The sequence below is a fragment of the Palaemon carinicauda genome, chromosome 19 (genome assembly GCF_036898095.1).
Source record: "Palaemon carinicauda isolate YSFRI2023 chromosome 19, ASM3689809v2, whole genome shotgun sequence".
Lineage (NCBI taxonomy): Eukaryota > Metazoa > Arthropoda > Malacostraca > Decapoda > Palaemonidae > Palaemon > Palaemon carinicauda.
In genome coordinates, this window is record NC_090743.1 from 29,436,732 (window position 1) to 29,454,231 (window position 17,500).

Here is a 17,500-nt window from a genome sequence, read left to right on the forward strand (position 1 = left end):
TCAATAGTAATGAAAAATACAAATAATAGTAATCTTCATTATAATAAAGAGCTTAGAGAAAAAATATTTTATTAAGACCATATTTACTCTCATTATTTCCCAAAAGCCACTTTTACAAATAATTTTTTTTTTTTTCAAAAGTTGTGACTCCCCAATGACAAAACACTTATTCTGTAATTTTCGCCCTTTTCCTATGTGGTCCTTTGTTACCCATTCACTGGTCATGGCGTGAGAAATAATCATGCAATTCTGTTACGGGAGGTGGTCCCCGTCCACCTACCATTTAATTTCTGACGTAATCATCTAAAACTAACATATCATCGATTACCCATTGATACTATTAGGCTGCCTCTGCGTAGGATATTAGCCATTCGCATTTATGGGAGTAAGAATAATTGATGCAGTTTATTACGATAATGTAATGAAAGCCTGGACGTTGCAGAATGATCACAATTCGATTGTTTTGTACTACGGTTAAATTAAAGATGTCATTAATTGTAGATGTGGATCCTTGTATATATATATATATATATATATATAGATAGATAGATAGATAGATAGATATATATATATATATATATAATTTATATATATATACATATATATATATATATATATATATAAGGCCGATAAAGGGAACCAGATATATATGAGTGTGATGATACATGAGTATTTCTTTTAGATATTATAGAACCCTTTTACTCTGTCGCATATATTGGTCACCTCGTGCAAAGAAAAAGAAAAAAAAACCTTATTATTAAAGATATAAATAAAGGAAATATATCACGTTTAAAATAGGAAAATGACAAAAGATATCTTTAGAAATCCCTTATTGTAGAAGATGTAAATAAAGGAAATATATCAGGATTAGAATAGAAAAAATGACAAAAGATGTATCTAAGAAGTCCCATATTGTGAAAGATATAGATGATGGAAATATATCAGGATTAAAATAGAAAAATGACGAAAAAATATATGAAATCACAAAGAAACCCAATCGTAGCTTACGTAGGAAAGACAGTGGTGTTTATGGATCGAACGCATTATATCTGCAACAGTCACGGAATGGTAGGAGTGAATTTCAAAATTTAAAGAATATCGAGCCATAAGCATCGATCTGTTAGCGGGACGGGTCACCCTGTGCCAATGCGGTGGCCAAAAATAGCATATGGAAGCCTCCTGGGATTTAGGTACGAAGTTGAACTGTCTTGTCCGCTGTGCTTGTTGTATTCCGATGGAGGCGCTAAACGGTTTCTTAATAAGTGGAATTTCTTGACTTAGGATATCAAACTTAATTCCGTCGAACTGTTTGTCTCCGGTTGAGAATAAACTTTCTTTTATGCAGGGGAACTGTTATTCTGTTTGATATTAAAATTTCTTTTATTCAGTGGATCTGTTTGTTTCTCTTTGAGATTAAAATGTCTTATATTTAGAGGACAAACAGTTCCACTGAATTAAAGAATGTTTATTCAAACTTTCTTTTATTCAGTGGAACTGTTTGAGAATAAACTTTCTTTTATTCAGTGGAACTGTTTGTTTCTGTTTGAGAATAAGTTTTTTTTTATTCAGTGGAACTTTTTGTCTCTGTCTGAGAATAAACTTAGTGGAACTGTTTGCCTTTGTTTAAGAATAAACTTAATTTTATTCACTGGATCTATTTGTCCCTGTTTGAGAATAAACTTTCTTTTATTCAATGGAACTGTTTGTCTCTGTTTGAGAATAAACTTTTTTTTTTCATTGGAATTGTTTGTCTCTGTTTGAGAATAAACTTTCTTATATTCAAGGGAACTGTTTTGTCTGTTTGAAAATAAACTTTCTTATATTCATGGGAACCTTTTTTGTCTCTGTTTAAGAATAAACTTACTTATATTCAGTGGAACTGATTATCTCTGTTTGAGAATAAAGTTTCTATTATTCAATGGAACTGTTTGTCTCTGTTTAAGAATAAACTTTCTTTTTCATTGGAACTGTTTGTCTCTGTTTGAGAATAAACTTTCTTATATTCCGGGGAACTGTTTTGTCTCTATTTGAGAATAAACTTTCTTATATTCAATGGAACTGTTTGTCTCTGTTTGAGAATAAACTTTCTTTTATTCAGTGGAACTGTTTGTCTCTATTTGAGGATAAACCTTCTTTCAGTCAGCGGAATTGTTTGTCTCTGTTTGAGAATAAAATTTCTTTTATTGAGTGGAACTTTTTGTCTCTGTTTGAGAATCAACTTAGTGGAACTGTTTGTTTCTGTTTGAGAATAAATTTTCTTTTATTCTGTGGGACTACCTGTCTCTGTTTGAGAATAAACTTTCTTATATTCAGTGGAACTGTTTGTCTCTGTTTGAGAATAAACTTTCTTTAATTCAGAGAACTGTTTTTCTCTGTTTGAGAATAAATTTCCTTTTATTCAGGGGACCTGTTCTTTTCTGTTTGAGAATGTACGCTCTCATATCTGGAATTGTTTCCGTCAGAGATTCTGTGGAACTACTTGTCTCTGTTTGAGAATAAACTTTCTTATATTCAGTGGAACTGTTTGTCTCTGTTTGAGAATAAACTTTCTTATATTCAGTGGAACTGTATGTCTCTGTTTGAGAATAAACTTTCTTATATTCAGTGGAACTGTTTGTCTCTGTTTGAGAATAAACTTTCTTTTATTCAGAAAACTGTTTTTCTCTGTTTGAGAATAAATTTCCTTTTATTCAAGGGATCTGTTCGTTTCTGTTTGAGAATGTACGCTCTCATATCTGGAATTATTTCCGTCAGAGATTTACGTTCTCGTATATCATGAAAGGATTAATTTCTGTTTATGGGAACAAACATTATTTTATTCTATTGTTTTTTAAAGATTAAACTTTCAATCAGATTAAACGTTCAATGAAATTGTTTCTCGTATTTGGGATACAAAACGTTTTCTTATTCATGGAATTACTTGTCTTTGTTTGAGAATAAAAGCGTTCTTATTTACTCTGAAAGTTTGCTCCTGTTTAAAAACAAAACTCTTCTTAGACTCAGGAATTGTTTGTTTTTCTTGGAGATAATAAACATATTCCTTATTCACGTTAATGCTTGCTTCTTTTTAAGAGACTGGCAGGCCTGATATCCGCTGTACTTGTTTATTTTCGTTTATGAAACTGAAAGTATTTAATTCACTGTTTTATTTTGGTAAAGTGTTTTATTTTTTTTGAAAGAGTTCGAAATACTAAGCCTTCTTTTCGTGTCGTTGTTTATTTACTTAGATAACTTAAATAGACTGGACATTTCCATTTGATTAGAGACCAAATTACATTGGTTTGAGTGACTTGAAAACTAAATTTCATCACTCTGAAAATCTGAACGTTCTCATATTCCCTGTGTTTCTTAGTCTTGTTCGACTACCTTAACGAGACTAAGCAATAATCGATTTACTGAATGACTGACTTTTCTTATTCCCTGGAATTGTTTGCTTAATTGAGTTCAGGTGACTGGATGTCATTTTTATCCTATCACAATTTTTTAATTAGAAATGAAAGATAATTTGGAGACCAAAATATTTCTTATTTGTTATGCCTCTTGATTTAAATTTGGTTAGATTAAGACTAAATGTTCCATTACTCGTGGTGCTTAAGAAATTAAATTTTGCGGTGCACTGAAATTGACCAACAGAAAATTAATAATGAGGTCTATTCAAAATGCGTTATTTATCTCCTTATTTATGCACGAGTGTGTATTTGACGAGAATAAAGTCTAACAAAACTCCAATTACCTGTAAAAAAATTTTTACTTTGATTCCATCAAGGTTGGCTTATTACGGATATATTGAAATTCGAAAACAAAGGTAAATCTCAAATGTTGATTAGAATCTTTTCTATAGATTGGCTTTTTACAGTTATGAAATGGTTCACACTTCATAAGACTAGACGTGGTTACGAACATTATAGTTAATAAGCCTTGTTCTATTGTGTTACCATTCAAAACTTATATACTTTAATAACCCAGAATATTCCCTCCTGTTTATTGTTCGTTAGTATGAGGGAAGTTTTTCAATAAAATACTGTGCATCTGTCAATCATTGACTTGTCGCGAGAATATACTATGTACTGAAATACGCTTTTAAATCTATAGTAGACACTTGCACTTATTTTACTCAATGGGTTATTAATGGAGAACTTAGTTGTAGTAGTAGTAGTAGTAGTAGTAGTAGTAGTAGTAGTAGTCCTTAGTTGGAAAAGTAGGATATTACAAGTCCAAGGGCTCCAACAGGGAAAGCATCCAAGTGCGGAGAGGAAATGGATAAATAACGAATAACTATGTGTGAGAGTAATAGAAAATCTAAAAAAAAAAAATTTAGATCAGTAACAACGTTGAAATAAATCTGTCACTAATAAACTATGAAACTAAAGTTATGTCAAACTGTTCAACAGAGAAGGATTTGCAAACAGTTTGAACTTCTGAAGATCCAGTGATTCAGGTATCTCATTAAGAAGATCCTTCACAATCCAATCAGAGATGGAATTAAACTTCTAAGATACTATGAAGTATCGAGCTTTTTGAAGGAAAGCCAAGACTTTAGAATAAACTGCATTTATAGTACTATGTACAGGATGGTAGTCTCGGATGATGTTAATGCAATGGGTAGTCAGAATTATGAAAAATTTAATGCATTAACTGAACTACGGTGTCAGAGATCAGTATCCAGATCAGGAATAAAGATTTTGATAAACCGCATTTTTTTTTCTAAGAGCAGCACTCAACAGATGGTAACATGAAAGAATTAAAAAAATTCACCAGGATAGATTGATCACTGAAAATCTTAAGATTCTCAAAATGCCAATATTTTGTGCAATTGAACAAGAAAAAGACCATATACGTTTCTTAAAAGTAAATTTGCAATCAAGAATCACACTTAGAGTTTTAAAGAGTTGTATATATTTTGATAAAGGGCCTATAGCTTTATTATGAAAATGTAGAGTTTACAGTCTGTATAATAAAGTGAATCGAAATTTCAAAACTATTAGATAAACAAATAAACAAGAATAATTCCTCATCTTCCCTCTTGAGGAATGTTGACAAAATACAATTATGAATACGTAATGTATCTTTGTGTACATTTTCTGTGTGGATGTATGCATTTCGCATGCATGTAGGCTATGTGATTTATTTTGCCTTTAAAAAGGGGTGATGTGAATTATATTTTATTATTCATATTACATTGCAAAGAGCTTTTTCATACATTGAAGGTTAACTGTCGTGTCTAAGTACCACAGGAGAATTTATTCTTATGATATTTACCATCTGAATTCTATTAAACGTTTTCATCCTTCCACCTCTAAGGATATTCTGTCAAGGAATAGAAGTTAAAATCCTCCTCCTTATTAACATCAACTGGCACTATTTCAAAGCATGGAGATCCTTTACAATTCCTTGATTTTTTTTTCAATGGCCTCTTCAGACACAGTTTTCTTTACTGGAGATGTTATTGCATTTATTTTATTATTTTTATCCTTCCTAAGTTCACTTGGTAAATATTAACAGTCGCTGGCTATGAGAACGTGGTAGAAACTGCCCGATGTTCGTTTTGATGAAACATGGCTATGCTAATCAATATGAATTTATAATAGAATATTTTTTAAACATCTAATAATTGGCATTGTTATTCACGAGTACATTTCAGGTTAACATTTTGCATGCCTTGTTAAATATTTAGCAAAGGTGGTCTTAATTTCTAAATTATGACTATTCAAGTACTTGAGACCCTCTTTGCCTTAAATGCAATAAACTGAAATTGAAATATGTCAAGAATGAATTGGCTGGCAGTCGACTGGGATGATTCTTAAAATCATCTCTAATCTTAAGTAAAGCAAAGGACAATGATTGCTTTACTTAGAAACAGAAATAAACTTGCAATTCTATACTGCTAATCAATGCCTACAATGCATTTCTTACATCCAAGACCTTGTAACTGCATCAGAATAATTCAAATTTGGCTTTCTAGAACCACGTGATAAAAAAACTACTAGATTGATGTAGCAAGTTTTTCTTTCTAACAATTATTGTAGCTACCACGTTTTTCCATGACCAGATTGTAAGGTATTAAACCGGGATTTTACGGGCAAACCTAAAAAGAAAAAAAAAAAATGTCTGTATCCATCAACAGTTTTGCCATTTAGTATAATCCTCGTATGCCTCCTTTTTCCACCGCCCCGATCAGCGTCAGGAAAAGAAAGAAGAGAAAGAAACATGCACAGCCATCGAACTGAAGGAAAGTGAAGAGCGAAAGAAGAGACGAGCCGTCAGTCCTTCCATTCCTTATTTCTGGCCCGAGAAGGAAACCAGCAACATGGACCGGAAGAAGGGCTGGTACCGCGTTGATTTCGGTCCCCAGAGAACGACTCAGATGTGGTACCTGCCCACAGTCAGAGACCGACTCAATTTCCTAAACCGTCACAAGGACTCCAACCCTCATGAGCCATTCGAGACGCCCTCTCCGTTCCCCGTCGAGGAAGACACCAAACCCAGATCTTCCGAATACTGGAAAGTGCAGAGGCAAATGTTCCCCTCGACGACCAGAGACCAGAGAAAGAGCAAGCCCTTGATATGCTTGGGAAACTTGCCCTTGTCAAAGCCCAGATTCAGAGGTTCCTCTATGGCTCCTTCCCCATACAGTCAGATTCCCAGACCGGGTCTTGTGCCTTCCATAAGCTATACACCGGCAAGATCCCTGAGCCAGCCCCCAATGGGCGCGGCTAATGCCCCCGGCCGTGTTACATCCTACTGGAGCGTAAGTCTGTAAGGGGGAGCCCCTTCTGATCCACCACCCAGCGTGATATCCCAAGAACCACAGTTTTCGATCGTACGCGTCCTGCACGTGTTTAATTTTTACTTGCCTGACGGTCACCGTAACCAGACCCAACTTATCTCCTAGTCCTCTTTTTTTTTTCTTTTTTTTTTCTTTTTTCATTTTCTCCCTCCTCCTTTTCTTCATACTCGGTGGTTACTCATACTCTTACTCTCGCCAAGTATGCTAGACCACTAAGCAGAGTGCCAGAAAATGTCTTCCCTCCTTCTTCCCTCGTTTGTTCATTATATTGTTTTCCTTATGTATTTTGAATGTAATGTCAACGGTGAATTTTATAGGGATATATATATATACAATATATATATATATATATATATATATATATATATATATATATATATATATATATATATATATATATATATATATTCATAAAACTAACAGAAACACGCGATACTCAGATGTGCATATATATATATATATATATATATATATATATATATATATATATGATTCTATGTAAGGTATTTAAAAGCATTCATTGGGATTCGTGTTGAACTCTCATTGTATGATTCCATAAGACCTGGTGGGAAATTTTATTCGTAATTTTTATTTACTTGGATTTTCTATATATTTTTATAATTACGGTGGTAATGCATCCATTATAATAATCAATATCGTTATAATGAAATGTTTTATAATTCAGTCATATACGATTGATAATTAAACGCAGTAATAATAGTAACTATAATAATGATAATGATAATTTTTGCTGTTTTTGGCAAAGGTATTATCATCATTATCATAATATTTGAAATAATACCTATTCATTTGGCTTTGTTGAGACCAGGGTTTAATATTATAATGACTAAAGCCAATGTCAAAGGATATTTGCCTTTCTTTCTTATTTGCTATCTTGGTGAATATGTTAAACGTAGAAATTCTGCTGAAAACCAAGATAAAGATAAGGTTTGATAGTCCAAAGTAGACGAATTCTACGAATATAAGCAGAGTATTCAGCGTTTTGTAAGGCTGAAAGCATCAACGGTTATTGGACGTTATGAAACTGGAAAATGGAACACAAAGCTGAAAAATATGAAACTGTTTGACGACTACAGAGAAGTATCTTTGACTCTAAGTCAGAAATTTGTCTTTCTCCGTGATTTTTTAGTTTTTTGGTAAAGCATGATTTTTTTTTGGGCGGGGGGGGGGGAGTAAATTCCTATTGCATTTTATAATCTACATCAAGTAATTTTTGGTAAAATTAATAGTGATAGTGTATAAGTTAAAACCAATATTTATTGTTAACATCTCAAATTCTCAAACAGGAAGCCAATATTAAAGAATGATGAAAAGATTTTTAACGTTCTGAATATTACTGTAGGTATTATTTTGAGTAAATATATTAAGATATATCATTTCATTCATCAGACAATTGTTTAAATAGTTGTATTCTAGGAAATGATCAATAAAGTAACTTTCAGAATGAAAATTAATGTTAGTGTGACCATGTAATATAATTTAAGGTCACTTTTATTAAGATTTGAATTATACTAACTGGATTAGTGATAAGGATTATGATAATGATGATCATTATGATATTGGCAAAAAAAGCTGATACTGTTATGAAATATTTGGAATATTGGTTACTGACAATATCATGTCGCTGATTTATGTAATATATATATATATATATATATATATATATATATATATATATATATATATATATATATATATACATATATATATATGTATATATATATATATGTATATATATATATATATATATATATATATATATATATATATATATATTGTTACTCATAAGTATTCAGTAAACCTGTGTATAAAAGAAATATAATCATAACATGAAGTGTTCTCTCGGACTGTGTACGTAAAGTGAGTGAGTTTGTGCGAGTAGACTAGTCTGTCGTTTTAATGCTTTTGCTAAAATTTATTACAATCTATGCCTGAAGTTAATCGACCTTATGTAATCATGAAGAGCTATTCAAATGTCTGCCTCCTTCGTATTTCAGTAAGGCTTACAGTTTTGAGTTATTAATAAAGGGTAAATCATATTTTCATCTACCTTTTACAACCCTTCTAATATCATAAAATCTCTTTGAATTCAACCCCCCCCCTGCACGGGTTAACCTCTTGAATTCAACCCCCCCCCCCCCCACCCCTGGATAAATTGGTCTCATTCATCAATCTTACTGTCGGCAAGGTTCTTTGAAGTAAAATGTAAACAAACACGGCATGTAATAACAAACGCTTCCTCTTCTTCCACGCCGTCCAGGACACCTATTCCCCCTACACGACAACATCGTCAACTTCCTCGCTCTCCTCCACCCTAATCCCGGACTCCATCTCCTCCGACTACCGAGAGGTCTCTCCGATCCGCACCTCTGGATACCGTCCCTCCGCGGCCACTCAGCTCATCCTCAACCGCGTGGCACTACGGAATTCCCCGAGGAGTTCCTTGCCACCCATGGGGAGGGTAAGGCCGTGGTAGTCCAAGACCGTCGAAGTCAGAAGCTTCTCTTATCGACTGATTCTTTATTTGGATTCTCGGTTATTTGCGATTTTCAATTATTTCAGTTTCGCTCTTTATTTTATCATTTATTTTTTTATTTATTTTATTCTTAATAGCTTCTTTGTTTTCTGTATGTATTAAGAATCTTATTTTTATATTTCGTTATTTCACATTTTTCGGTTTATAATTCGCTTTTCTTTAATTTACTTTACTTATTTCCGTTTGATCTTTTTTCTCTCGAATTTATAGTTTCCAAAAGTTTGCCGGAATCTGTTATCGTAGATACGACTTTGATTTCAGTAGACTAGTAGCTGTAGAACGTTTAAAACAATAGTTATTATATTCTAGATTTAGTCTTAACCATATAATTAGAATTAATGGCACTATTGCAACGTGGCCGTCAATTAGTATAGCTGCTTTGAAATTAGTTGTTAAACTTTAGAATTTCTAATTGTGAGAGAATTTACATTATTAAGGACAAATGTAATGCATCAGGTTTATGCTTTAGAATTATCAATTATTTTCGAGCTTCTGCAGGGATAATGCCATGACCTTGCCTTGCTTGTGAATAATATTTTATCTCATATTTAAACCCTCACCCTTTTCTTTTTTAAATCATGTGTGCCATCTACATTTTTCCCTTTCAGGACATTCATGTGAAGCATTTTTCAAAGAATTTGATATTTTTATGTTATTGATGTTATTGGGCATCTAAAATTATGAGAAACTGAGATTTCCTCATTATCTTTCATACAGGTCGTTGATTTACAGGTTAATATTGTTTACCTATATATAAATATTCATATATCTTTATTTTTCTCATACTGAAATATGTCTATATAAATTTGAGATCCAATGTTATTCCACACACATCCAACTGAATTTATTGTTGAACGAAGGATCAATTTTCAAGCCTCGACTTATACATAACTATTTTCTACTAAAAGTCACTGTTGGAATATGTGATAGGTAATCCATCAACCTGGATGATGGATGCTTTTTTAATGTCACCCGCAGAGGATGCGTAGTGTCACGTTATCATGTGACATGATCATAGATCAGTCTGAGGAAGCTTGTGACTTGAAAATAATTCATAGTAAAAAGAAAAAGATATTCTCCATTTGAATGATAAATCTATAGAAAATAAGATGAGATGAAATTGCAAGTATTATTCTAGGCTCTAAAGAAAAGTTATTAAGGATGTGCTTGAAGAAACAATAGTTTGAAATAATTCTAGAAGTAGATTATTGATTCGAACGGCCTCTTAATTTGGTGCAATTTAGGACTATCCAAAACCAGAATTTCAATGATTACTCAATTTGAAATTTTAATTGAAATTGAATAATAAAATATTTTCGCACATATCAGACCAACACCATGAAATATTTCCTTATCTATCAAATTGATTAGACGTCAGCCCTTCAGCTTATCCCTGATAACCTAAATTTCTGACTATATCCTCTTTTTATCTAATTAGTGAGGGGGTAATCGCTTAGTAAATTTGCCTGAGAAAGGAAGGGAGAAAAACCTATCTTATCAGCAGGGAGAGAGAGAGAGAGGATTGTCATCACTCATTCTGATAAAACCAAACCTTGTGATAAGATACTCAATATAAAGGGAATTTTTTTTCATAAGGATCATTCTTTTGCTAAATTTTATAGTGTAAAGTTTCTTGACACCAAAACGGATTCATATATAAATATATATATATATATATATATATATATATATATATATATATATATATATATATATATATATATATATTTATACATATACACACATATGTATATATATGTATATGTATATATATATATATATATATATATATATATATATATATATATATATATATATATATATATATTAATTTTTTTCAATAAGTTAATATTAGAACAGTTATTTTAATTATAGAAAATATTAAAGTATTTTTCACAAAATTAATGTTGCAATGGACATCCCTTTGTTTAATTGATACCAAGAAATCGTTTGGCTGTTGTAAAGACTTCACATAATTACTGTAAAATGAAACCATTTCCCCTTAAAAGGTTAATCTTCTTACGCTTTATTCACGTTATGAAAGATGAAATCTCTCTCTCTCTCTCTCTCTCTCTCTCTCTCTCTCTCTCTCTCTCTCTCTCTCTCTCTCTCTCTCTCTGTGTGGGGAATAAGATAACGACAACCTCTGAATAGGTGACATGTATTTGGCAAAGATTCGAAAGTGACCTTTGGGCTGTCACTGGCCCTGGGGAAGTGCCAAGGGGTATTAGGTTTCACTGCTTTTAATCCCAGTGCTAAAGCCTGGTCCCTCTTCACGGCCCTATTTTCTTTATATTGCTTTCATTTTTTTTGAGAAAGTTTTATTGAAGATTTTTTGGATGAAATGTTCAAGAAAGTAGTTTGGAAATTATGAGATATATTGAATAAATACTGAAAAATATGAAATGGCTCATTTTATTTTTTGGCAATGAAAAAGATACACCTATTGCAATAGTGCTGATAAAAAGACATATATGAATAAGTCCTTTGCAGAAGGAAAATCCTTACGCTTGCACCAGGTTCTAAAACGAAAACCTCTAAAAGATTAAGAAATAACCAATTTTCGTCATTTTCTTAATGAATGTTTAGATATCCAGGAAATCCTCCAACAACAGAAAGTAGTTTTTTTTATCAGTATGCATTTCCTCACCTCATATTCTTCACAAATGTCATATCATTCACCAAAGTGTCGCCATTTCATCGAATTTGTTTCTATCTCTGGGATGCTCTGGACGTGACCCATAGGTACCCGTATCACCACCGTACTATTCTCTCCATCTTCCTTCACTTGCAGTTAGAAGGATACTTAGAAGGGTGGGTCGCGAGGTGCCATTAACCGGGGTAAGCTTGTAGCACTCACGACTGAAATGGGCATCGTTCTCATCATGTTTTTTCTAAGTTGGCCGGAAGAAAAGGGGGGAGAATTTAACATTGTATAGAGCCTATTAGTTGTTTCTCAATTGTAAGAACAAGAATAAATTTTATATGCACATATATTTACATATAATAATACTTATCCAGTAGCCATCTTATTTGTAGATAATTCTCGATTATTATAATTTTGGAATATGTGTAACGTTTCCCTCCAACTTGAAAGACGAAGAGAACGTGGCCCAAAGGCTCTCAGAAGCTCTTGTAGTCGAACGCAGAAGGCCCTATTATGTGACGGGCTTCTGGAAGTCATAAAAGGACGATTGAACTAAATGTTAGTCTCCTATAGTATTGTCAAATCCAATATCAACATTAATCAAGTGAAGTTATGTAATAAGTAAAGGAAGGGTGATATTAAAGCTAATTTTATTGAGGGTTTTATATGGATTGAGACTTAGAGTTGATGAATATAGAAATTTGTGTTTTAGATTAAAGGGGAAACAACTTGGTTAAAAAGTAGTTTTCTTATAAAAGGCTGATGTAACATGAAGGTACCTAGTAAAATTAGTAAAAGAAATAAAAACTGAAAAGAAAAATTTAATCTAAAATAAGTAATAAATTATTAGGGTAGTTATGCGTCTAAGTTTTACAATTAGTTAAGGATTGGCCATAAAAAAAAAAAAAAAACAGAAATCTAAAATTTATGATTGAAGACTCGGTAGACAGTCGACACAAGGTCGACAAGGGCATTCGACACAAGAGCATATGCATTTTTAAGTTATTTTGCAGACTCACAGTTACGGCAAGGCATATATTAACAATTTATTATATTTATGCTAAATCGCCTAATAGCTACGAGTTACATTTTAACTAGCAATATGTAAGGCTTAGCAATTAATCGTGCAACTTTAAACGCTGTATGCATCGTATTACAACCTGTAATGCAACTGAAATGTGGCTATATAATGTATGGGATATGTGATTAACGATGCAATAACATTTCGCAATTAATAATGCAACATCTGAACGCTGTCGCAAGTTGAAACAACTGGATCATTTAAGCTTCATAATCGTCTTCAAAGTTTGTAGATCACAAAGCCAATTTAAATAACAATTCTAACCGATATTGCTCATATTTCTCGTTTCTATCGCTAACAACGATAATAGTCAGTGCATATTAATTATATACAGTTCGATGTTATACGTACGTCAGAATACACTAATTGTGGTTAGTACTAATATATACCCTATGCCATGTAATTCTGCTTCTTAAAATCAACTTCCTTTTTCTTTTATTTGTGAGACAACTTTTATGTTTTTAATGAGGTATATATATATATATACATACATATATATATAAATTTATATATATATACATATATACATATATATACATATATATATATATATATATATATATATATATATATATATATATTCATATACACGCACACATATATATGTATATATAGATTTATATATATATATATATATATATATATATATATATATATATATTATATATATATATATATATATATTCATATATATACACACATATATGTATATATACATAAATATTTACAAGTGTGTTTAATTGTGTACATATGAAATAGCATGTATGCCATTCACACACACACATACACACTCACACACATATATAAATTATATATACACACACACACACACACACACACACACACACATATATATATATATATATATATATATATATATATATGTATGTATGTATATATGTATATATATGCATACATATTCATATATTTACGCTTGTGTGTTTAAATGCGTACATATGAAATAGTATGTACGTTATTTTCACACACACACACGCATATATATATATATATATATACACATATATATGTATATATATACACATGTGTATAACGTATAAATCTCCAATTCACTTGTGTGACATTTCGTTTTTATCTTTTACCAACATTTGTGTTGCTTATTTAATTTCATTTTATGCTTTCCTTTTCCTTTTTAGCTTTATGCGAGCAAGGATATTTTCATTATGGTTTTTATTTGAAAAAATAAAATATGATTTAAATGACACTGCTTCTTTTCAATTAGCATGCGTCTGTCTTCTCGTCATTTTGAAATATTGCGAATATGTCGAATCTGTTTCTTTCTTTTTTTTTTTTTTTTTTTTTCAGTATTTCAGCATTTTTTTGTTACTTGAAAATCCACTTTTTTTTGCTAATTTTTGTATCTTGAAAATCTAGTTATATTTTGAATTTTTGTAACTTGAAAATCCCGACTTTGGTGTTAATATTTTTTTTTCTACTTTAGGGATATCCTATGGGACCCCCACCCCGTATGGTCCCTAGGATGGGTCCACCCCCTCCTTCTTATTACGACTACGATTACGGCTACGGAGGCGGATATGGTGGCTATGGTGGCTACGGCTATGGCTATCCTCCACCACCACCACCACCAAGGATGAGGTAAGCGGAGATGTGAGGATATGTTTCTGTAATCCTAAAGTTTTTCTTCTCCATCTTCTCAATTTTCGTTATATGTTCTTTGGTATCGGTTTCAGACAATACTGACACACACACACATACACACACACACACACACATATATATATATATATATATATATATATATATATATATATATATATATATATATATATATATATGATGGTTGTACCTCATGCTGAGTAATTTTGTAGAGTCGTTTTCAACTTTTGTGAAGAAGATATTTAGAATAAAGGTATTTCTTTACATTCCTTTGAATGAAAAGTGTAGATTTACTTGAAAAAGGTAAATAAATTTGACTCTAAAAAAGACTGATTGTATCAGTCACTATGGATATGTAGGGTTAATTTATATTTTGTCTTATTTTGTGTAAAGTCGCAAGTTTATGAGTCAAGTAACATCTTAATATGAGGTATGACTACATTGTATCACTCACAAAACTGCACAGTTAGAGATGAATATATGTTTCAGAAGCTTCTTAATATTTATGCAACTATTCTTACTCTTCATAGTTTAGAATATTTCCCAAAGGACTTCTCATTTGACTTGAAATCTTCCAAAAACATTTTTGTGTATGCTGCTTTGTAAAACAAAAGTTTTCATCAGACTTTCTTCCAGCTCTTTTTATTCAATCATCATTCTTTCCAAGTCATTCTTATGTGTATTTTTCCCTTTTTTTCTCACATGAAATTAATCGTACATTTCTAATATTTCTTCCTTTGGTAATATTCCACTTTTCATCCAGTTGTAGTCACTTCACTCTGACCAAATATGCACACATAAATTATACTTTTCCATTTCTATTCCATCCATATATCTATGAAACAAAGAAAGGAATATATTTATCCTTAGCTCTGGTATAATTTTTCCTTCATTTCATTACTGTAATTCATTTCTGGTGCAGACTGAAGATATTTTCTTTTATGCTTCTTATATTTGATGCCAGTTACCAGGTTATTTTGAATTCTCCATTACACATCATCACATTTCATACTTTCTTTCCTACATGGTAAGTATCTGTCCCTAAACATTTGTAAATTACTATTCTTACCATTAATTAATTATTATTTCCATCATTATTTTCTTCCGTTACTCTTTTACAGCCATTCAAGATATTATTTTACTGAATCTAAATCAACATTACCTTTATTTAACATTCACACATACCATACACACACATTGTTGGAAGAGCTATATCCATCCATATGGTGTGACTTCTGAGGATGTTATATCTGTAGATGGTTTCTGTTGTTAAATTGAAAGGTAAATTCCATTTTTGTATTTCAGCCGCTATGATACTTACTTGGACGACGAATTGCCTGAGCATTATTCACCTCGCCACCGCACAAGGATCCCTGATACTATGGATGACATGGACATCCGCGATAAAGTAGGTCCTTCCATTTCTTTGTAAATAATACTGGAAATTCAGTTATCTCAGCTAATACCATCACTTACATACACATAATTCCCAGTTCTAAAATTTTTAGACCTTTTGAAATTAAGCCCTTTGTAAATAATTCTGCAGAATCAATAGTTTTTCTCAGCTAATGCCATCACTTGCATACAAATAATTCCCAGTTATAAAATTTTTAGGCCTTTTGAAATTAACCGTGGTTTTTCATTATTGACTTTTACGACTAGTATCACATTCCCCCCCCCCCCCCTAAACATCTTGTGATTGAGAAAACCTCTGTTTACTTGACCATCAGCAAGGATATTAAATCCTTTTTGAGTTATGTTTCTACCCCAATGCTTGACTTAACAAGATGAATATGCATCATCAAATCATGAACCTTTATTAATGCAGGTGAAATTTATCACATATGTATAATTGTTATAAAATTCCTAAGGAATGGAAAGTATTTGTAGGATTTTTCCCTTCCTGGAATTTTGCTTATAATCACCAGCTCTAAACCATATGTAAACAAAGCATGTGAGCTATAAGAAATTTACTTTAAATGGTAAACCTATAAGATTGCTCATGATTTTGACTTGCCGCAATATTTGCAATATTTGAGAAAGATATTTTCTTTATTTACCGATGAATAGATCACTTTAAATATATTTGATAACAAATTAAATTTTACAACACATCATGAAATTGTAGTCTGCTAAAGGCTTCTGAACATTTATAAATATTTTGTTTGCCCTGAATTGTAAACAGTATAAAATCTTTTTTTCTATCTGGCCATTTTGCACGAGTCAATCTCATGGATAAACAACTTGCCTTGACGAGCACTGACATACAATATAACCTCGCTTCCAGATTTGTGATAATTGTTGCCCTTCTGAATCCATTTTTAACCAATTTGGAATTTCAGCATCCCCCTCTCCCACGGCCTGGTGACATAGCCATCTTGCCCTCCATTTAAAAATTTGGATTTGCATTTGTTGGTGTCTGCAAGGACGGCCCTCCCGCACATTTGTGTTTGAAATTGTTTGTTTGTGTCTTTTCCATGACTCAGATCGTCACCTCCTCCACCACCACCTCCACCACCACCCCAACAACAAAGGTTACAAGATACACCAGAAGCAAATCCCCGCCGGGTGTAAGTCTGACGCCAGCCTCATTCCTCTCTGTTCGAATAAGATTAATTTCACTGATTCATTATGCTAAGATCTGTCAGCATTGGATATATAAAGCTAATTCTAATAAGAGAAGTGAATAGACTTAAGCTGTGTGGGTATATAAATCTAATTATTATAAGATAAGTGAATAACCCTAAGCTTCATGTAGAATATATTCATTGCAATAGAATGCAGGATTATAAA

The 17,500-nt window shown here is 31.9% G+C and overlaps 1 protein-coding gene across 37 annotated transcripts in view; it reads left to right on the top strand.

The window, feature by feature from the left end:
* Positions 1-17,500, top strand: part of LOC137658547 (uncharacterized abhydrolase domain-containing protein DDB_G0269086-like) — a 111,241-nt gene that overhangs the window by 45,269 nt on the left and 48,472 nt on the right. For 24 of the 37 annotated variants that reach the window (XM_068393397.1, XM_068393398.1, XM_068393405.1 and 21 more), the window contains exons 2-6: positions 6,179-6,748; positions 12,090-12,185; positions 14,532-14,686; positions 16,013-16,115; positions 17,194-17,277. In XM_068393397.1, the coding sequence (XP_068249498.1) occupies positions 6,179-6,748; positions 12,090-12,185; positions 14,532-14,686; positions 16,013-16,115; positions 17,194-17,277 (1,008 nt within the window). Of the gene's footprint in view, positions 1-6,178; positions 6,749-9,068; positions 9,270-12,089; positions 12,186-14,531; positions 14,687-16,012; positions 16,116-17,193; positions 17,278-17,500 lie in introns of all 37 variants that reach the window. The other 13 variants (XM_068393422.1, XM_068393428.1, XM_068393430.1 and 10 more) reach the window with 9 other exon arrangements.